The sequence below is a fragment of the Nomascus leucogenys genome, chromosome 8 (assembly GCF_006542625.1).
Source record: "Nomascus leucogenys isolate Asia chromosome 8, Asia_NLE_v1, whole genome shotgun sequence".
NCBI lineage: Eukaryota > Metazoa > Chordata > Mammalia > Primates > Hylobatidae > Nomascus > Nomascus leucogenys.
Window position 1 is genome coordinate 44315920 of NC_044388.1, and position 23663 is coordinate 44339582.

Genomic DNA, 23663 nt, shown 5'->3' on the forward strand with positions numbered 1-23663 from the left:
ATAATGCCTGCTTTTTAATTTCTCATTTTGTTTGTTTAGATCTTCTATCTTTTCTTCTTGTTTAGTCTAGCTGGTAGTGATAGGGACGGGGGGCAGAGAAATCCTAGGCAGAAGAGGGTGGGTCCCTGGCAAAGCCCCACCCTCAAGCCGAAAAGCCTGAGACCGCAGCCCAAAGTGAGAACTCATAACCCTGTTTTCCCGCTCGAATGCTGCCTTTTCCTAAATATTCATGGCCCACCCCACCCCCTCACCCTGTGCCTATAAAGACCCCCAGACTCAGCTGGCAGAGAGGAGAAGCAGCTGGACACTGGGGACTACAGCCGGACATGGGAGAGAAGTGGCTTGACTTCAGAGGGACAGCTTGACGGTGTAACTTTGGAGAAGAGTCCAGCTGGAGATGGCCGGACTCGAGGGGAAGATTACCTGCTCGTCCCCTTTCCAGCTCCCCTTTCCACTGGGAGCCATTTTCACTGGCGATAAAATCTCTCGCATTTACCATCCTTCAATTCGTTTGAGTGACCTCATTTTTTTTCTGGATGCCAGACAAGAGCTCAGGAGCCACGAGTGTGGATACAAAAGGCTGCCACACTGGCCCCTTGCCCTCGCTGGCAGAGGACAGCTGCGGGCCCACTGAGCTGTTAACACTTAAGCCATCTGCAGATTGCAGAGCTAAAAGGGCACTAAAACATGTCCTCTGGAGTTTCAGGGGTCGCAGGCACCCCCCTTAGATGTTGCTGTGGGGCCCGCAGGGAGTTTGTTTCTGCCTGCACCCAAAGCACTTGCTCCTGCTTCTTTACCCTCTCACCTGCACGCTCCCTCCTGCGAGGGTGGAATGCAGCAGGTCCCAGCGAGCGGAGTTCACCCCTGCCAGCACCGCAGTGGCTGGCTGGTTTCTGTGCTCTTATACTCCAGTTCCCACCTCGTTTGCTCCTGAGCTCCCTCCAGCGAGGAGTTGAGAGCAACAGGCTAAGTAAACAGGGCACCCGTGTCGTGAGTCCCACGAAAGGGTTGGGGAAATACCCTGCTTCAGTAGTGTATCAATTTTATCTTTTTGACGAACAAACTTTTTGTCCTGTTGATCCATTGGGTTTGTTTTGTTTGTTTAATCTCTGTTTAGTAATGACGGACCTCTCTTCTGTTAGTTCTCATGAGAGCTGGTTTTTTTGTTTGTTTGTTTTTTTAAAGGAGTCTAGAATTTCCCTCCTCTCTCTCTTGCTTCTTCTCTCACCGTGTGATCTCTGCACATACCAGTTCCCCTTCTCTTTCCACCAAGAGGAAGCAGCATGAAGCCCTCACCAGAAGCAGATGCTGCCACTATGCTTCTTGTTCAGTCTGCAGAACTGTGAGCCAAATAAACCTATTTCCTTTATAAGTCACCTAGCGTTAGTATTCCTTCATAGCAACACAACAACTGACTAAGACACATTAAATCTCACCAGCTAAGGGGCTTCGTCCCGCAAGACTGGCCCCATATCAGGTGCAAGTATCAGGTAAACCATACTTCTGACAGACCAGATGTAAATTAGGGGTTCTCATGACACCCGCCACAGGGTAACAATGTTAGAATGGCTCACAGAACTCAGGAAAATACTTTACTTGTATTTAATGGTTTATTATACAAGATACAACTCAAGAACAGCTACATGGATGATACATTTAGGGCAAGGTATTGGAGGAGAGGAGAAGAATTTCCATGCTTTCTTCAGCTGCACCACCCTCCCAGCAAATTGATATGTTTATTAGCCCAGAAGATCACTGAATCTCTTTGTCTGAGGGTTTTAGTGGAGATCAATTTCCAGCCCTGCCTCTCTTCTTCCAAAAGTCCAGTGAGTCAGGCTGAAAGTTCCAACCCTCTAATCACTTGGTCATCCTGATAACCAGCCCTGTTCTAAGGCCAGCAAGGGGTCCCACCCTAAATCACCTGATGGAAATAAGCACAATTTCAGGTGTGACTGAAAGGTGTTTATTCATTCTCAAGAACAAAAAACACTCCCATCACTTAGGAAATTCCAAGGGTTTCATTAGAAGCTGCGTGCCAAGAATCCGAGACAAAGACCAAATATGTTCTGTGTTATGCTATATCTATTATATATATAAAAAAGATAAAATTAGTATATCTTTTATATATAAAAGATAAAATTAGTTAATATATTTAAGTACTTATACTTCTGTATTTATAGTAAATATTTTTTCAGTTTGTTGTAAAGGGTCTTTGGAGGAATGACATATTACCTTACAATGTAATCAGCATCTGTTTGTTCCTTTGATTAATTCCTTACTTTTATGTGTGAATATCTTTTCCCATTCTGAGATAAGTATAGTTTTCACTTAAATTTATCTCTTTTTATTTTAAAAATGTATTTCTATATGTAAATTATTTTTATAAAAATGTGTGGTAATTGTATACTTTTTAATTAGTCAACTTATTTTTCAGTGTTACTAGTTTGAAAAGCCGTTATTAGGTATCTCAAAATTCTTAAGAAGAATAAAAATTAAAAAAACTTAAATGCTATGTTTTATTGTCATGTTTTATTTGAAGGCCACATTTTAGACAAAATATGCTTATGGAAGAAGTAGTAGGAGGGCAGGTTAATGAGAAAATAATTGCTTTACTTCAATTGTAACCAAACTAATATTTTGTCAATCACTACAAGACTAAATACTTGTCTTTTTTGGGTTTTGTTTTCTTTAAAGTTCTTGTTATTCAGGTTGTTCTGACATTTTTTTTTTTTGCATTATTTTATTCTGTTTTGTTCTTGGTTTACACAAGTCATCACAGATCAGATCCTGGCCTAACAGGGAGTCTTAGATTCTCAAGCAAGAGGAAACAAGTTTAAATATCGGTAGTAAAAATTTAATAAAAATAACAGATAGTAAAGCAAGAATTTCTTTAACCAACCAAAATTCTGATCAGTGTATCTTAAGATCATGATATTGTAACTGAAATTTGTAGCATTAATTATAAATGAAAATTTAAGCATCTTCTCAATCTCTTTCTCTGTCCCTCTCATACACACACTTCAGACACTCACAGACAAATCCATCATATATAGTATCAATAAAAATTTTATTTACCTTGTGTTGACCACACGCAGTTATATCTTCTGTATAGGTCCCCGATTGTTTTGAACCATTTCTTGCATGTGCGGACAAACATACATGACCTCCAAGGTAAGTATATTGTATATCTAAGTCTGTCATTGGTACTAGTTCTGAATGTATCCAGTGACAGACAATCTTTCCACAAAGGATATCACTGTCAACATAAGACAGAAAAAAGTTACCCATTTGTCACTTAGGTACACAATTATTAGGTTAATAACAATTCAAAAGTGAGGATAATTCAAAATATTACTCAGATCATAACAGCAAAGCTTTTCACAGCACACAATGCCATATTAAATGCAACAAATAAGTCTATCTGTATATACTAGATACTGTCTGTCATTTATTTTAAGTCACTCTTTGCAGTACATACACAAAACACAATGCATGAAGATGTATACTTTTCTAAATACGTACAAAAAATTACAACGGGAACCGCAGTTTCCAAATTTGTCATTTTGAAAATTCACTTCTTCTGTACACAGAAGATTAGCAGACTTAGAAACTGAAAACATAAGAAGTTATAGTTACTTATATTAAAGTACTAAATGGTAAAGTGTGGTAAGTCAATAGAGAGATATCTAGACAACAACAAGGGCCAGTCAGTGTAATCTGCTATAAATTTTTGATGTCATCTACTGGCTTTACAAGGGGAAGCACTTACTGAAAACTACACACATGAGAAGAGAAAAATTCATGTTATAGTGTAGAAATAATTAAGAAATCAGTCACCTGCTCTCTTATCTACTATTCTAATAGTCTACTCCCTTTGCAACAACCACCTTAAGTTGGACGAATGTCCTACTATTGCGTCCTGTAGTTATGAGGTCTATTATAACTCTTGACATCATTCAAAGTTGCTTTGATTTGCAATTTTATTTCCAAATTTGAATGTAAAACAACACTTTCAGGGATGGCTCTTGGGTGGGTTACTGACTTTAGAATAGCTACAGTTTAAATATAAACCTCAAAAAAAAGGTAAAACAATTACATTTTCCAAATAACTGTGAACACTGCCTATCCCTTTCTCTGCATACTCCTTTAAAGCAATAGCTAGTCTTATTACTGCAGTATTCTAAATCAGCAGCTTTCACATCAGGTACACAAAACTCAGACGTTCCATTGCAATATTCTGGAAAATCACACATATCTACACTTTTTCTGCAGACATGGCCTCTTGCGTGGATCTGTGAGAGAAAGAAAAAAAATACATTTATTTTTCAGGCTCAATCCAGTTTGCCTCCACTACCAAGAATTGAAATGGACTAAATTAAACAAGGAGCTCCAATGACCTATCTATACTACATAAGAGAATGCTTGTTTGAGAATTGTCAGCTTGAAAGCAAGAATATCCAAGAGATGCATAGAATAAAAATCCTGTTTGAAACAAACACTCAGTAGAGCATGAAGCCAGACCTATCTTCTATTTTAACCTAAGTTTGTGTTTATTTTTCTTTGCTTGGACATTCATCATCCAGTTACAACTGACCAATACATAATCAGTATTAATGTTTTTATTTAAAAATTACCTGTAGGAATATCTAAGCACTCATTAGAAATAGGTAATAAAGGCCAGGTATGGTGGCTCACGCCTGTAATGCCAGCACTTTGGGAGGCTGAGGCAGGCAGATCACCTGAGGTCAGGAGTTCAAGATCAGCCTGGCCAACATGGTGAAACCCCATCTATACTAAAAATACAAAAATTTGCTGGGTGTGGTGGCATGCTCCTGTAATCCCAGCTACTTGGGAGGCTGAGGCAAGAGAATCATTTAACCTGGGAGGTGGAGGTTGCAGTGAGCTGAGACTGCACCACTGCACTCCAGCCTGGGCAACAAGAGCAAAACTCCTTCTCAGGAAGAAAAAAAAAAAAGAAAGAAAGAAAGAGAGAAAAAGAAATAGGTAATAAAACTTACCTTACAAGTTTTATTGTTACAGCATGGTCCAGTGCCACATTCTGCAAATCCAACTAGAGTACAATCTGCAGGATTACAGCATTTTTTATGAGTGCATGCCTAAAAGCAAATACAATAGATTTAAATGTTTTACATCAAATTTTAGTCAAATAAATAGTTTTACTTATTTTCAAAATAAAGTATCTCTCCAGCTTGATTCTAATCACACCATGACTTTTGGATTCTGTATTTTTATACCACTTCATTTAAACTTAATGTACTTTCCCTAAAAGAAAAAAAAAAGATGACGATGAAAATACTCACAGTTTCATTCTAAAGAAATTGATCTATTAAAAATTTAGCACAATTTAAAAAAAAATTATTTTTGTTTATAAAAACATGCACGCAGGTTTTTATATTTTTTTACTTACTATTACCATAAGTACTTTTCCGTATCATCAAGTCCTCTCAAGGGGAGTGGCTGGAAGAGTTTGGAGGAGCAAGATAGAAAAAGCCTACATTTGGCCAGGTGCAGTGGCTCACCTGTGATCCCAGCGCTTTGAGAAGCCAAGGTGGGCGGATTGCTTAAGCTCAGGAGTTTGAAACCAGCCTGGGCAACATGACGAGACCCCTTCTATACCCAAAATACCAAAAATTAGCCGAGCATGGTGGTGTGTGCCTTTGGTCCCAGCTATTTGGGAGGCTGAGATGGGAGGATCGCTTGAGTCAGTTGGGGTGGAGGTTGCAATGAACTGAGATCAGGCCGCTACACTCCAGCTTGGGTGACAGGGCAAGATTGTATATCAATAAATAAATATGAATAAAAAGCACAGATTCTTATTAGGGATTAAAAGACAAGAAGATGAGGGAAAGTTTTAAACTTCTTAGAGATTAGATAAATGCTTATGACCAGAATGTTGATAGAAATATAGATAGAAAAGGTCATTCTCATGAGGTTAAGATGAAACTGAAGAACAAGGTTTTGGAAGCAAGGGCCATCCTTGCTATAAACTGGCCAAGAACTTGGCTGAACTATGACCATGCCTCAGGGGTTTGTAGAAGGCCAAACTTAAGAGTGATGAACTAGGATATCTGGCAGAAGAAATTTTACGTAGCAAAGTTCTCAGAATGTTGTGTGGTTGCTTCTAATTTCTTATTGTAAACTGCTACAGAAAAGGGGAATAGAGCAGAAAAACTTGAAAAACTCATAGTTTGGCAATATAGTAAGGAAGGAAAGCGCATTTACAGGAGAGAAAACCAAGGATGTAGCACAGGGACACCTTTGCTTAAGAGATTAACAAAGATACAAGAAAGCTGATACCGTTAGGATCGGTGTTCCTGCCCAATTCTCCCTACAATGTCAGTTGTAATCCCCAGTGTTGGAGGTGGGGTCTAGTGGGAGGTGGCTGAATCACAGGGGTAGCTTCTCATGGTTTAACACCATCCCACTGTGGAGCTGTTTTCATGATAGAGTTCTCACAAGATTTGGTTGTTTAAAAGTGTGTAGCACCTTTTCCTTCTCTCTCTCTTCCTCCTGCTCCGGCCATGTGAAATACGCCTACTTCCCCTTCACCTTCTGACATGATTGTAAGTTTTCTGAGGCCTCCCCCAGCCATGCTTCCTGTAGAGCCAGCAGAACGATAAACCAGTTAAACCTTTTTTCTTTTTTTATAAGTTACCCAGTACCAAGTATTTCTTTATAGCATTGAGAGAATGGACTAATACAAAAGCCAAGTGCTATTCCTCAAGCAATGAAAGAAAGGCCCCAAAGGCATTTCAGATACCTTCGAGGCCCAGATGCCTAGGAGGGCTGAATGGCTTCGGAGGACAAGCCCAGGGCACTCTCCATGAGCTCACTGACCGATTCCACCTCAGGATGCTGCTCCTGGCCCTGCTGCACAATGCCCTGCAGCTACCATGGCCTCAGCTGCAATGGCCATAGGTACAGCTTCTATCGCAGCTCCAGATGGTATAAGTCATTAACCTTGGTGGAATCCACATGGTGCTAATTTTGCAGGCTTGCAGAAAGTAAGAACTGTGGAAGCATGGCAGCTCCCACTCAGATTTCAAAGGATGTCCTTGAAAGCCTGGAGGCCTGGCAGAGACTTGTTGCAAGGGCAAAGCCACCACAGAGTCCCCCCAGAGCAGTGCCTAGTGGAATTGTGACAGTGGAACTATCACAGAGACCCCAGAACTATACAGCAACCAGCATGCAATGCCAGCCTGGTGGTGTTGGGTTGATTGAGCCCAGCCAAACCATAGGGATGGGGCGACCCAATGTCCTGCAGCCCACTGTACCTGTTTATAGAAGATGCAGGACATGTCATCAAAGGAAATTATTCAGGAATCTGAATGCCCATCATTGGCTCTCTTGGGTTTCAGACTTGCTTGAGGCCTGTTACCCATTTCTTCTTTTCTATTTCTCCTTTTCAAAATGGGGTTGTGTATGCTGTGCTTGTAGGTAAATAACTTGTGTTGATTTTATAGGTTCTTAAAGTATCCCCTAACAGACATATTGGCAGTCCTCCCCAATCGACTCCTTGTGGCTAAAATGAGACACAACAGAAACCAGAATATCATGGCTAGCAAAATGAAAGGGTAGTCATGTATTCTGGTATAGTTAATTCTATGCCAGCTGATAAACCTCTCTCGCACCTTGTGGTCCTGCCACAACTCCAACTGGACAGAAGATTGGTCTTATAAACATTCTTTATTGATAAACACTCACGAACTTCAAGCCAGTTTCAGGCAACTTATAGAGATTGCGCACAAACTGTCTTTGTGCCCTACGGTCCCCTTTTGACATAAAGAGCCAAATTCCACCTCATTTTGGTGCTAATTAAAAGTGAAGTGAATGTAGAACATATGTTACATGAATGTTTACTCACTCTACACGCACCTGACTTCCCTCATGAATATTCATAGATTTCTTGCTCAGTATGTGCGTAAAGCTGACCCTGTAAGACATATATACCACCTCCCTCTTCCTTTCTGCAGAGAATGAACTTTTGGCTTTCACTGGAAGCTATGTTCCCCAATCTGCAGATTGCTTCTCCCTCTGAAAATAATCTTTTCCTTTTCTTCCTTCATGGATATCAAAGTCTTTTGTTAACAATTCTGGCAACATGGGATGGGATCCAAAGTGGCCCCTGATTTCTTTCTTGGCACTTCCTTGAAAAATTCCTAAGTTCAGTTGCATCCTGGTCACACTGGGCAAGAACTGGGTAAGCGCTATTGAATCTAAGAGTTCAGGCTTTTAGATTGAAACCTAGGGAAATGTTTTCTTTAAGAAAGGTCTGCCCATTCAGCTGTGGCCTAGAACTACCTGCAGTCCAGCAGGGATGCCTGCACTGACATTGCACTGGGAAGGCCACCTTCTTTAGATGAGTACTGTGTATAACTTACCCAGTATGGAAATGGTTTTGGACCAACTGCTGTCAGAGACTCTGGAGGTTTACATGTTTAAAAACTATAGGAAAAATTCTTGTTAATATTTGGTGTCCTGGATAAAAATAAGTCGGTATGACTTAAAAAGCTTTCTTGGTCACAATGGGGAACTTTTAACATGTCTCAATCAGTTTATCTACGTGTGCAATAAAGAACAGAAGATTCCAAACCTCTCAAAAGCAGTGGGAGGTCTTTTTCAGTTGCTAAAATGAAAGCTCAAAGTGAAATCAAGGATCCCTAGTTGCCCCTTTAAAAGAGACTAAATCAAAACTTAATCAAGATCTTAAAAAATTTGAAAATTCTTCTAAATCGGACCCTAAATCCAAAACTAAAAAGGACACTGTGCCTTCTTGCCTTTCTCCTTGAACTCTACCAATGCTACCCCCATATGCATTAGCCCCTTGTTGCCAATCACTTCTCTCTGAGCTGCCTTTCTTTCCTTCACCTTCTATTCATGAGCAACCCCCTCCAGATGCTAATTCTGCAACCCCTCTGATCACACCTTTTAAAGGGATTGCTAACTAGGCTTGCAAATTACATCTTACTGTCCTGGGACAAAGTCTCAGCTTTCTAGCGTTAGTCAAAGATTTTTCTAATCCTAAAATAGACTCGCTTGAGTTTGAATGTTGCTTTACTTTGATTATAAATGTTTACCAGCCAGGACCTCCTGATGTTCACTAGTTGATTCAAATCTTAGTGGAAAATGTCTTAACCCAAGGATGGATGTGTTCAGCTGACTGGACTAAGCCCCAAGATGATTTTCAGCACACTAAGAAAATAGCCTTTGAAGCGGTGAGAAAAACAATTGTTGAATTGATTAAAGCCATCTCAGTGCTCTTTCCTTGACAAACTAATTGGAATGCCATTGACTCAGAAAAAAGACAAATATGTCATTGATTCCTTTGACTGATTCAAAAGGCTTTCTTTTTTCTTTTTCTTCTTTTTTTTTTTTTTTTTTGAGACAGAGTCTTGCTCTGTTGCCCAGGCTGGAGTGGAGTGGTACAATCTTGGCTCACTGCAACCTCTGCTTCCTGGGTTCAAGTGGTTCTCCAGCCTCAGTCTCCTGGGTAGCTGGGATTACAGGTTCATACCACCACAGCCAGCTAATTTTTTTTTTGTATTTTTTAGTAGAGAAGAGGTTTCACCATGTTGGCCAGGCTGCTCTCAAACTCCTGACCTCAGGTGATCCACCCACCTTGGCCTCCCAAAGTGCTGGGATTATAGGCGTGAGCTACCGCTCCCGGCCGATTCAAAAGGCTTTCTACAAAATTCTGGTATCAGTGATCTAACTGATGATATTATAAATCTTTTTTAACTCACTTTCCCTCAAGTAAGTTAAAGCCCTTAGCACCCTGGTTAAGCAATATGATCCCAATTGGCCTTCTAAGAGACCCTATGATATAGCTTCTTTGGCCAATCGCCTCTCTAAAATCCTAGAAAAGAAAAAAAAAGGCTAAAGCCACCAAGGCACTAGAATGGCAAGAAAGACAGATAAACTCATGGCCTTGCATATTCAACAACTCATAAAGTCTCTCCCAGATCAGCAAATTCCATTTAATAGTTAGAAATTAGTTTCATCTGTTGCAAGAGGTATAATTTGCTTTTTCTGGCATTTGAAATGAGACTGTAAAAAATATAAATGAGGGCTCCAGAAGGACACCAATAAGGTAAAGAAACCCCCTTCTGCAGAAACAATAAGAGAAATAATTATTGATCAGAACTAGGGGTACTTCAGGGAAACCTGGGGGATTTTTCCTCTCCTTTCAGTCAATTGGTTGGGAGAGGTTTATCTTAAAAATTAGCAACAGAATAGTCTAAGCCCTAATAGACACTGCATCTATGCTTAACCCTTGACTCCTTTTAAAATACAACCACCCAGAGTGACCAAGCTATTCAAATGGCTGAGTCACTAACCAATCTAAGACTATCTTCAAGTCTGAACTAGTTTCTTATCAACTAGGGCCTCTTACTGGCATTGCAGCTTTTCACTTCTTCGTTTTGCCCCAATACACCTAATAGGAAGGGACTTTCTTGAAAAACACCAAGCTTGTTTTTCTTTTACCTATAAGAGAGACATTGTTTTAAAGGTCTTCTTGCCTGAGGCTTCAGCCTCTGACCTCAGCCATATATTCCCCTTATTAGTCTCCAGTCATCCATTTGATTCTGGGCATCCAGCTCTAAAGTAACTGTTTGAAACCCTTTGGGAATAAATCAATACCAATGTCAGCCCGATCCAGTCAGCACCACCCATTTCTACACAAATAGATCCTAACAAACCTCTACTGAACATAAAATAATATCCCCTCCACCATGAGGCTTTAGCTGGTATAGAACCTATTGTCAGTAATTTCATTTTCAAGGGACTTAATAGTCCCTTTGTACCAGTCCCTGTAACATACCCCTTCTACCTGTTTCTAAGCTAATAGAAAGGGATGGAGACTTGCCCAGGATCTTAGAGCTATTCATAACATTTTATTCCCTTGCATCCTGTTGTGCCTGTTCCACATACCCTCTTATCCAATATACATTCTAACACTCAATATTTTTCCACCATTGATCTCTGTAGTACTTTTTTTCACCATCCCAGTCGACCCCAAGAATCCATTTCTTTTTGCCTTCACATGGAAGGGCCATCAGTTCACCTGAACAGTGCACCCTCAAGGATGCACTGAAAGCCCAGCTACTTTTCCCAGATCTTATAGCAGCCTGTAAGACATAACCTTCTTAAAAGACACAACCTTCTCGATATGAACAGACACTTCTCAAAAGAAGACATTTATGCGGCCACCAAACATATGAAAAAAAGCTTATCATCACTGGTCATTAGAGAAATGCAAATCAAAACCACATTAAGATACCATCTCACACCAGTTAGAATGGTGATCATTAGAAAGTCAGGAAACAACAGATGCTGGAGAGGATGTGGAGAAATAGGAATGCTTTTACACTGTGGGTGGGAGTGTAAATTAGTTCAACCATTGTGGAAGACAGTGAGGCGATTCCTCAAGGATCTAGAACTAGAAAAATACCATTTGACCCAGAGATCCCATTACTAGGTATATACCCAAAGGATTATAAATTATTCTACTATAAAGCCACATGCATATGTATGTTTATTGCAGCATTGTTCACAATAGCAAAGACTTGGAACCAAGCCAAATAATGCCCACCAGTAGATAGATTGGATAGACTAGATAAAGAAAATGTGGCACATATACCCCATGGAATACTAAACAGCCATAAAAAAGGGAGGAGTTCATGTCCTTTGCAGGGAAATGGATGAAGCTGGAAACCATCATTGTCAGCAAACTAACACAGGAACAGAAAACCAAACACTGCATATTCTCACTCATAAGCGGGAGGTGAACAATGAGAACACATGGACACAGGGAGGGGAATATTACACACTAGGTTCTGTTGGGGAGATGGGGGACTAGGGGAGGTTTAGCATTAGGAGAAATACCTAATGTAGATGACGGGTTGATGGGTGCAGCAAACCACCATGGCATATGTATACCTATGTAACAAATCTGCATGTTCTGCAAATGTATCTCAGAACTTAAAGTATAATTAAAAAAAAAAGACATAACCTTCTCACATAGCTCAACTCTATTGCAATACATTGGTGATTTGCTTTTACATTCTCCCTTATGAAATACCTGTCTCACGGACACTCTGCATTTACTTCACCAGCTATGTCTTAAGGGCCATAAAGATTCTAAAGATAAACTACAGTGTTGCTGACAATTAAATCTCTTGGACATTTGCTGACCCCTTGGGACTCAACATTAACCCTTTCTGCCTTCAAGGCATATTTTTCTTCACCATTCCCACTATGAGAAGACAAAACTTAGGGGCTTTCTGGGACCCAGGGACTATTGCAGAGCTTAGAACACTAATTTTTCTTTACTGGCACAACATTTATATACCCTGATTAAGGCCTCTTCTCCTGACCTCCTTACCTGGGCTACCAATGGTGAACAAGTCTCTGAAAGATAAGCTGTCCTCTGCCCAACACACCCCCCCAATTTGGGACACTATTTATGACCTCCCTTTTTCCCCTTTTTGTTCATGAGCAAGAGGGAGTTTGAACTCAACCACATGGGGGTAATAATTTACCCAACTGGTTACTAGAATGCCAAACTGGATTGTCTCTATCTGGGGCTACCACCATGTTTAAAGGCAGTTGCCACAACCACCGTCCTTATAAAAGCCACCGAGAAAATAGTAATGGGATTTCCTCTCACTGTTTATGCTCCTCACTCAGTTAAAGCCCTTCTTACTTCTCGCCAAATCCAGTATCTTTCAGCCAGTCGATTGACTGCCTATGAAATACTTCTCTTTCCCAACCTATTTTCCATTGTAATCACCTTAACTCTGCCCCTCTTTTATCTTCACCAGAAGATTCTCTATGTCTGCATTACCTTTACACTCTTCTTTCACCTCATATGAATTTAAAGGAAACGCCCTTACCCAATCCTGATTTTGTCTGGTAGATTGATGGGCCTTCTTTCAGAGACCCTACTGGCTTCTATTAAGCTAGGTTTGCAGTTGTTTCCCTGACAGAAACTATTGAATCAGGCCTTCTGCCCAACAGGCAGAATTCCATGCTCTTAGCCGAGTTTGCCTGTTGGGCAAAGATAAAACTGCAAACATTTACACAGATAGCAGATATGCTTTTTGGGTTGCTCATGACTTTGGAATTCTCTGGAAACAGAGGATTTCTAACCTCTTCTGGACTGCTCCTCAGAAAGAGACCACATTTTGTCATTTCTTGACGCCATTCAAGTTCCTAGGACTCTGACCATGATTAAAATTTAAGGCAATTCCTTTAGACATACCGAAAACAGCAAAGACAAACATCTAGCTGAGAGTGCAGCTAAGTCTGCAGCCTTAAACAATACCCCCTCTTCTGTTATGCCTGTCTTAATCCAGGCTCCATCCTTACATCCTGTTTCTTCTAAAAATCTCTTGAAACAACATCTCAAAAAAGGTGCTCAGAACTTGGAAAGGAAAATTAGACAAAACAAGGCTGTACCTATAATCCCAGATCCCAACTATGGGCTAAACCTAACAGACATTCAGTCCTTCTAGAAAATTTACCAAGGGTCACTTTTACTTTTATATATAACCCCACCATTAGAGTTCTGACCAAAGGATCCAACGGTGTCAACAGTGCTGTTGGGGATTGCTTCTCAAGTTAACATATTAGGCAAAATTCACCCTTATACAATGCAGGGAAGTCCTTAAGGGCTACCCTAGGCAAATTCCCAATGCGAAAAGGGCCTTTCTAAAACTGACTATTGACTTTATCCAATTTTCCCTTTCTCAGTGATACAAATACGTTCTTGTCATGATAGATATGTAGTTTTACTGGGGGAAAGCTTTCCCCTGCAGACAAGCCACAGTGATGCCAGTAGCCAAAGAAGTACTTCATGAGAAAATTATCTCTACCTATGGAGTCTCCACCAAGTTCCATAGTGATCAGGGAACTCATTTTACTGGCCAAGTATTAAAATGAGTTGCTAATGTTTGGCCTATTCTACGACATTTCGGTGGCGCTTACCACACCCAATCTTTTGGGCTTGTGGAATGAGCCAAGAGAATATTTAACTCAATTGGCTAAAATTACAAGCAGCTTCAATCTGCCCTGGCCCACAGCTCTTCCTCTGGTTTTGGTAATTGTGAAGTCCATCCCCACCAGAGTTGCTTTTCCCCTTTTGAGGCGGTCACAGGTCAATCCATATATTTAACCAAAGAAATGTTTACCCCTACTCAGATACAAGGAGATCTCCTGACCTACTGCCAAGTCCTAGAGGACTTGTTAAGGCTGTAAAGACTAACAGCTGGTTGTGAATCCCTTTACAGTCATCAACCAGGAGATGAACCCCAATATCATAATGTCCAGCCTAAGGACTTTATATATTAGAAGAGATATTGCTGAATGATTCCCTCCAATCCCACTAGAAAGGTCCATTTCAAGTACACTTAATTAACCCATTATGCTGCTAAGGTACAGGTCATTAACTCCTGAGTATACACATCTCATCTAAAAACAACACCAGACTCTGCTGAGAACTGGACTTCAGCAGCAATATCTGACACCAAGCTCAGGTTGACTAAAGCCTCAATGCCAAGACAAGAAAAGGATGACAACGGAGGTAGACTGCCCCTTACAAAACTCCAAGCCTATGTGGTCTGGATGAATCAATGTTTATATTTACCTTACAATAGTCATTCTTCTTATCACTTTAGGAGTTTTCACGATTGTTACTATCCAATGTAAAATAGAACACTTATCTTTGCCTCACTTATTCTAAGCTAACATGCCCAGCCTTTATGATTACTTTATAACTGTTTCCATTATTATAACATTAGCAATCTTGTCTATCCTGGATATCTTATGCCATGCTGGGATAGTTCCGTGTATTCCAATACTTAGACACCCATAAGCCTTTGCAAAACTATAAGACGTTTTGTCTGGCTAAACTCTTTGTTCCAGAGCTTTGTGAATGGTTGTGTTGATTAGTCCAGTTCAAAATAAATTTTACTCTCTTCTTTATAACTGTCCCTTTGTCTCACTGTATAGACTGACATGATAACACTTTGGCTAAGCTGTCCTAAAGTGTTGTTACAAAAAGAAACATATCAGATGGTTAGATTCACGAATAACTTCCCACAATCAATCATGGTAAACATGTGCCATTGACAATACTTGTCACTGACTTCTCATGTATCCTTAACATCACCACTTATCTGGATCAACTGCTTTCCCTGTTGACTCTGAGTCCAATTGCCTCAAGACTCAAATATTACCACCTCTTGGTTTAATTTGTCCCATGTTATTGATGTTAGAAACCCATTCTATACCAGTAGGCCTCCTCAATCTTTAAACTACTGGATAGATAAATATAGTCTAAATTGAATAAAGAAAGGTATGTCCTTACTATTCAAATGATTCATGATTCAATTCAACACTGTCAACATTTATCATGAATAAATGCATTAGTGAACACACCCTTGAGGGCATCTCTTGTGCCTTCACCAGGCTTTGTGTTTATATGCGACATAGGGCCTGATCTGCCTGGATAGGGATGGTCACACCATTGCCTTAGCAGCTTACATATAAAAGGTTCAGGCTTGCTTATGAAAAGACCCCCATTCTCTCTTTATTGTAAAACTAAAAGGTCTATGCTAACAGGATGTAAAGATAATATAGGTAAAAACATCCTAGAACTATTACTTCTAAGTGCTTGGGTTTATGTTACTAGAGATATAATTCAAAAACCTATCCACTACCATTGGTTAGATAGCGAATGACACTGCAGAAAGCCTTAGAGTGCAACAAAAAGTTTCTGGACTCCCTTGCTCAAGTAATACTAAATAATAGAATTGCCTTAAATTTTCTTCTAGCCAAACAGAGACGAGTCTGAGCAGTGGCCCATGTAACTGGTTACACTTACATATAGAGGTTCCTATAAAAAGAATTTCCAAGCAAGCTAAATCGTTATGAGATATGCAAACTACTGATCCTCTCCATCTATTTAGTAGGCTTCCTGTCAGCCTGGAAAATTCTTTTTGAGCTGACATTCAAGTGCTTGTTATAATCACAGTCTTCATCATACTTTTCTTCCTAATAGTTAAATTACTTGATATATATATATATATATGTGTGTGTGTGTGTGTGTATATATATATGCAACTGCTGTAAGTCTACTGTTAAAACCAGAATTATGGCAGCATAAGGTGTTCAACTGATGGATAAAATAAACCTATAAACCTAGCTACAGTCTCATCCCTACAGTGCCATTCTGGTGCAGGAATGTGTATATGTACGAAGACAGCTGTGCTAGTTAAAAACAAGTGTTACAATCTCCCATAAATAGAGAGTTTTAACTGTAACCCTAATGCCTATGACTTCCCTGTGTAACTGGAGTCTGTTAAGTATTTCACTGAAAGGTACCAGCCACAAGCTTGTTTACTTAGTCTCTGTAAAATATTTTAATAATCTTCCTGCCAGACTGCAGTTTTCTCCCACCTCCAACAAGATATTTTTGACCTGTCTACCCTTTTCCCCTGCCTGGCCTAAGTTATACAATTAGCTGTAAGTCTCTCTGCCACATGGGTCCCTTCAAGGGACTTGATACACTCAGGACAGGTAGCCATGCCACCCTGGCACCAATATGGGACATGGTGTAAATTGGTCATCAAGGCTGCCTACAGCAGGTTTCAACTAACAGGGAAAACAATGAATATATATTCCAACAGACAGACAAAATGGACTCCCTGTGGCTAAAATGAGATTTAGCAAAAAACAGAATCTCATCGCTAGCAGGATGGAGTATCAGTCACATACCCCAGTGTTATTAATTGCTATTAATTGCCGTAAGATTTCTCTCTGGTAATTAAGCAGAAATAAACCCCTGAAAAGCATTTCTGAAACAACCACAGCTGCAAAATTTCCCAACTGACCCTGACAGGCTGCTAATGCTAGTCAACACCCCCAACACCCCCGACGCCTGCACCTTGCAGTCCTGCCATAACTCCAACTGGACAGAGGACTGGTCCTTTATTGATAAACAGCCACAAATCTCAAGCCAGTTTTAAGCAGTTTACAGAGACTATGCACAGACTATCTTTGTGTCCGATTGGTTCTTTTTGATATAAAAAGCCAAATTCTGCCTCATTTTAATGCTAAAACCCTACCCTAAAGTGAACATTGAATGCATGTTACATATATTTTCACCCACTGTGCAGGCACTTGACTTCCCTCACGAATATTTATAGCTTTCCCCCAACCCTGCTTAATATGCAGGTAAGGCTGACTCTGTAAGATATGTATCAGTTCCCCCTTCCTTCTGCAGAACATGCACTTTTGATTTTCCCTGAAAGGGCATTTCCCAAGCTGTGGATTGCTTCTCCCTCTAAAGTAAAGTATCCTTTCTTTCCTCTGTGGACCTCACAGTCTTTTGTTCATAGATCATAGATGAGACTTTGGCCCACACATCAGTGGATAGGAGATGTTTTAAGATGGCATAAGGTATACAAGAAACAAACTGCCAAACTACCTAGGGATGGACCCAGCTATTTGTTTTGGTTTTGTGTGATGAGCAAGGAGAAAGGGTAAAGTGGTTGCTACAGACACTGGTTATCTGATCATGTGGCTATGAAACAAGAGCAGCTATGGCAGGTGGATAATGAACACCTTAGACCCTGGGGAGTTAAGAGTAGAAGGAGAAAAAATTAAACTCTCAGCTCTCATTCGTGGGACATTTGGGCTGGCCCTGTCAACTCACAATGCTTTGGTGATCATCTTGTTCCAGGCTATCACCACTGCTCTTAACCTAAGTACTGGGTACCCCTCTTAAGGAAACTTTTCCTAAGAAAACCTTAACCTGAGACCTTTCTCTCTTTTCTTTTATAAAGGATCTTACTTTTTATTTCTATAGATTTAGGGGGTACAAGTGCAGTTTTGGTCACATCTGGGCTTTTGGTGTACCCATCACCCAAATAGAGTACCTTGTACCCAAAAGGTGTTTTCTTGTCCCTTATGCTCCTCCCACCCTCCCACCTTACCAAGTCTCCGGTGCCTACTCTTCCACTCTCCATGTCCCTCTGTACATGATTTGTTGATGTTATAGGTAGGCAGCCACTACCCAAGATAAAGTTCTGCACACTAATATAGTTTCCTTTAGCCACATCTTGTTATATATGGATGTCTCCATTACTGTCAAGGAAAAGAAAGACTCTCTTATGTATTTTGCTCAAGCCCATAGCCACCCCTCTGAATTATATGGCTTGCTGGACCTGTCAACTCAGTAATCCTCCTGGCAAAAACCGTTAGCTATTACTATGAACACTTCAGAAATAGATTTCCTCCCACAGGAAATAATAACTTCCTCCCACTACAAAATGATGCGAGGAAAAAAAATCAGACATAAATAAATGGAGGTGTACACCTCAAATATATCTAAAGATTTGATGCAATATCTTTCAGGAGGTGAGTCTACTTTATTTTTGGTACCAATTGAGAAAAAGTCAGAAATTTACAATAAAATTCAAAGGGCCCAAAATACCCAAGACAACTATGAACCAGAAAAACAGTGTGAGGAATATACAATACAATATCTCATAAGTTAATAAGAAATGTGTATTTATCCTATGTCCAAGTGTTCTCACTGTTCATTTCCCACCTATGAGTGAGAACATGCGGTGTTTGGTTGTCTGTCCTTGAGATAGTTTGCTCAGAATAATGGTGAACATCACACACCAGGGCCTGTTGTGGGGTTGGGGGAGAGGGGAGGGATAGCATTAGGAGATATACTTAATGTAAATGACGAGTTAATGGATGCAGCACACTAACGTGGCACATGTATACATATGTAACAAACCTGCACGTTGTGCACATGTACCCTAGAACTTAAAGTATAATAAAAAAAAGAAATGTGTATTTATTAAGATAGTGTACTATTGGTACAAGAGGAGCAAAAGCAGAAACATGCACAAATGTTCACTTGATTGATGATCAAGGTTATGATTCAGTGTAATAAAGAAAGGACAGTCTTCAAATAAATTGTGAATGTTTAATTTTATATCTTTATGTGTATATGTGTGTGTATACACACACACACACACAAACTACAAACTGATTGCAGATCTAAATGAAAATGATAAAAAGTATGCCAAATATCTTGAGAAAAACAGAACAAGACACATTAAGTCCTATGTGTTATCTGTAAGTATTTGCTGCGTGGCAAATACTTAGAGGCTTAAAACAATGGGTCATTTATTATTTTATGTTTTCTTTGGGTCAGGAATGCAGGTGTGGCTTAGATGGCCAATTATGGCTTAAGATCTCCCACACAGTATTGTTAAGATGAAGCTCTCCTGGTTCTGAGTGCTGTTTAATTCATGAATCATGCTGCGCTTCAATAAACTGCTATATTTCTCTAAAGTTTTTCTTTTTACGAGTGGAAGATATCTTTAAAAAAAGAACCAAATGGAAATTTTAAAGATGTCAAATATTGCAATGAAAAATTCACTGGATCTCTTAATAAAAGGAAATATTAGTGGTCTTGAAATATAATAGTCAAATATATCCATATCAAAGCATGGAGTGAAAACTGAAGAAAAAAAGAGCTTCCGTGAAAGAAAGAGCAAAACTTTTACTAGTCAAACAAAAACATATTATGAAGCTGAAATAATGCAGTTTTCAATGGAAACACATTAATGTTTTAAGTAGTTAAATTGTTTACATAAAAATTATATTGAAGAAAATGTAAGAATATGAAAGACATTTAACATATATTAATCAGCATAAGAATATATAAATAAATAGAAAGGAAAAGGGTGAGGCATGGTGGCTCACATTTGTAATCCCAGCACTTTGAGGGGCCGAGGCAGGTGGATAACCTGAGGTCAGAAGTTTGAGACTAGCCTGGCCAACATGGTGAAATCCTGTCTCTACTAAAAATACAAAAATTAGCTGGGTGTTGTGGCAGGTACCTGTAATCTCAGCTACTCCAGAGGCTGAGGCAGGAGAATCGCTTGAACCCGGGAGACAGAGGTTGTAGTGAGCTGAGATCACACCACTGCACTCAAGCCTGGGTGACAAGAGCGAAACTCCAACTCCAAAAAAAAAAAAAAAAAAAGGAAAAAATACTTAATAGATGAAAATACAAATCAAATAAACCTTTCACAGGAAAGAACAGCCATTTCACAGCAAAGAAAACTTATAGGGTTAGTCAAACTATGAAGATATAATCAATTTTACTAGCAATTAAGGAAAGTCTAATTGAAAACACAAAGAGATAATATTATGTACAAATACACTGGCAAAAATGACAAAGTCTGGCAATACTATGTGCTAAATCAGGTATAAAATAAACAACCTGTTATACAGTAAACAGCCATGGGATGTGTTAATTAGCACATTTATTTTTGAAATAAATTTCCCATTGCTAAGGCATGATCTACCCACTTGATAACCCAGAAATTCTACACCTAGGTATGTAGCCAGAAGACTCTTATGTACATCAAGAGTTAAGTACAAGACATAATAAAACTCTTCAGAATGGGAGGGGGAAAAAAACCTATGAACACTCCAACTGCTCATAAATAGAAAAAATCAGTAATTGTATATGTCCATACATAATGGATTATTACACAAAAAGTGAATAAATGGGCTACGTCACACAAAATTACATGGATATTGTTAGTAATATAGGGGATGAAGAAAACAGTCCCAGAAGATTATGCTACATTTTTTAAACGGTCTAAAATTCAAAGCTGATAAAAACTACGGTCAAATTATAAAATGATATTGTTAAATTAAAAATATGGATAGAATTTACTTTCTGGATAGAGAAAAGGGTGAAAAATTAGGAATAGTTGGGCCATGGATGTATCATTATTGCATCATGTATATTATCATAAATGACAATGAACCAAAGACTATAATTAGTCTAATTCTTTGGAAGCAAGTTAACATAAATGAAGTTGCTACAGATGCAAGGACTAAAATTAGGAGGTAAGAAAATAAATGAAAACACACATTTAATAACTTAGCCAACCAATGTAGTCACTTTGGTGGAATTTAAGGGATGATTAGATGATAATGATATTATTGATGCTACTGATGTGTATGGTACTGAAACGCGATATTGCTACTAATGTTTCTAAAATGATAGATTTTTTTTAAATTGATGTCACACTTACCCAGGGTTTTTTAAATTGATGTCACACTTACCCAGGGTTTAGACTCGAAACATTTCAAATTTAGGATGAGTCAGTTATTGCATGCCCCATATCTCCTTATCTTATATTTTACAAAATAGTAAATATTTTTTTGAATTTCCTCCTTATGTATATCATATCTATATCTATAGACGCCATAAAAAATAAACACAAAACATAATGAAAGAACAAATCTTTGGATAACCTGTAAGCTTTGCCACTAACCTCTTTATAGCCACAATCACACTGCTCTGTAGGTTCCAAAATTCCATTGCCACAAGTTGAAGATTTTCGGTAAGTCATTTTTGAAACGGTTTTATCCTGAAAACATTTAAGTTCAGGCTGCAGAACTATCTGTTTAAATCCATCCATGCTGCAACTACTAAAAAACTTCATACCATGGGATCGTCTAAAATTAAATTGTAATTCTTAGATAAATGGACTAAAAGAATCAAAGTAATACTCCTCAACAAAGTGCTACGAATTCTGAACTACTTCGCTTAGAGAAGAGCCAAAAGGAGAAGAGAATGCTTTTATTTTTAATACAGGTGATAAGCAAAAAATAAATTATTTTCTATTGTAATTTGATATGATAGACATTGAGAGAGTAAAGTTAAAATGATAACGCACTCAATAATATTTGGTACACAATAAGCTCCATTTGAGTATATCCTATTATTGTCAACATTAAGAAATAAAATTTGGTTGATTGTGTGAATGAAAAATCATAATTACTTGTTCTTTGTTAAAATTAATCAAAAAAGTTATCCCGATACTAAGATATATAAAGTGTACAAATTCTAGATTCCTTTTATTTTGTTTTACTTTTTGTATTTCTATATATTTAAGTATACTGCTTAATGTGTAATTTTGTAATAATCTCAAACTTAAAGAAATAATGCAAATACAGCCCAAAAATAAATTTTGTTTTCTGAAACAGTTAAGAAGCCAATAATGTGTTCTGTGAACACTACATACATCTACATAGTTCTTACATAGAAAGGGGTTATTCTACATCAGCACTCTAGACCCTTCAAAATCATAAAATAATGATGTGTTATTAATATCTAATCCTCGGACTCCATTCAGATTTTCCCAAACATCACAATCCTAGCATTTTATAGGAAAATAATCCAGTTCAGAATCAAGCATTGCAAAATTCTCATGTCTCCTTAGTTCTCACGTCTCCTTAGTTCTCACGTCTCCTTAGTTTAGTTGCTTTTCAGACTTCTTACTACCTAAGTACTATTTCACTTGATGACACTGAACAGTTTTTCAACCAATGCAACTAGACTGCTGTAAGGTAATCATTAGCATCCACTTTTCCTCTAAATAACATCATTGAATGTAGAACTATTAAGCACATTTTCTACAACATTCTGTACTTTCTTTAATGTCTTAAATAAGCACATTCGTATCTAAAAAAATTCCTTAAGTTATATTGCAAGAGGTTCTACATCAAGGAATACTAGAAATATTTCTTAAGAGAAAACATAGAGTTGAGAAAAACAACTCCTTACATCGCATCAGGATTCATTATGCATGTAGTTCCCGGACAGTAACAATTGTAGATGTCATCATATGTCAATCCCAGATTAATTCCAAGCAACTGTGCCATAACAACTGAAAAGGCTTCTACAGTGATTTTCTTTGGATACTAAATAGAAACAAACAAACAAAAACCCAGATTTATTGCCTAAGATTTTTTTTCACTCCTTTGATCTTGTCAAACGTTTCTAGCCACACTATGTAAATGCAAATGCAAATTTTAAAAAATGCTATTTATTTACTTAGAAATAAAAATAGGTACAATTTTTTATTCCTTTTGAGTGATAATATTTTTAATCAAAATGGCATTGACCTAAAATAAGAATAATTCAATCATTTATTTTTATGACATACTATTGAACTCAATTCCAGCAAATTTCAGAAAACATTCTGAGAAGTAGGAGGATTATTTTAGTAACTACAATATCTCTCAAGGGAACACTTGGAAAAGATATACAGATTTTGGAGAGTTGAACTGGCAATCAGTTTTGACCTCAGAAATATCTGAGAAGAGTCAATTAATTTTTTAAAGTAGAATAATATAATATCTTACAAGTAGCGTTTCTACAAACTTCCAGAAACTTTGTCATTATCTCTATAGTTTTTCCTATTTCTGAACATCATATAGTGAAAATAATACCACATGTAGTCTTCTAATAAGGGTTTCTCTCACCATAAATTTAAGAGTTTTCCACATCTTATTGTGGCTTAATAGCTTGTTATTTAAATCACTGGGTAGTATTCCATTGTATGGATGTTCTAAAGTTTGCTTGTCCATTCACCTGTTAAAGGATATCTAAGTTACTTCCAATCTGTGGCAATTATGAATAAAGCTAAAAACGCTTATGTGAAATTTTTTGGTGGATAAAAATTTTTAACTCATTTAGGTAAATACCAAGGAGGATGATTGCTGGATCGTATGGCAAGGGTAAGTTG

The 23663-nt window shown here is 38.4% G+C and overlaps 1 protein-coding gene across 2 annotated transcripts in view; it reads right to left on the reverse strand.

Annotated features, from left to right (window-relative positions):
• The window catches only part of LOC100603789 (A disintegrin and metallopeptidase domain 3-like), a 72340-nt gene that overhangs the window by 19405 nt on the left and 29272 nt on the right, over window positions 1-23663 (reverse strand). Inside the window, exons 10-16 of one of the 2 annotated variants that reach the window (XR_004031322.1) lie at window positions 22700-22836; window positions 21405-21588; window positions 19813-19907; window positions 5019-5117; window positions 4097-4292; window positions 3523-3610; window positions 3076-3256 (exon numbers count right to left, since the gene is read on the reverse strand). Coding sequence is in view for 1 of the 2 variants with exons in the window: in XM_030817168.1 (XP_030673028.1) it covers window positions 3076-3256; window positions 3523-3610; window positions 4097-4292; window positions 5019-5117; window positions 21405-21588; window positions 22700-22836 (885 nt within the window). In the remaining variant the exon portion in view is untranslated. The remainder of the gene's footprint in view (window positions 1-3075; window positions 3257-3522; window positions 3611-4096; window positions 4293-5018; window positions 5118-19812; window positions 19908-21404; window positions 21589-22699; window positions 22837-23663) is intronic. The other variant, XM_030817168.1, reaches the window with a different exon arrangement.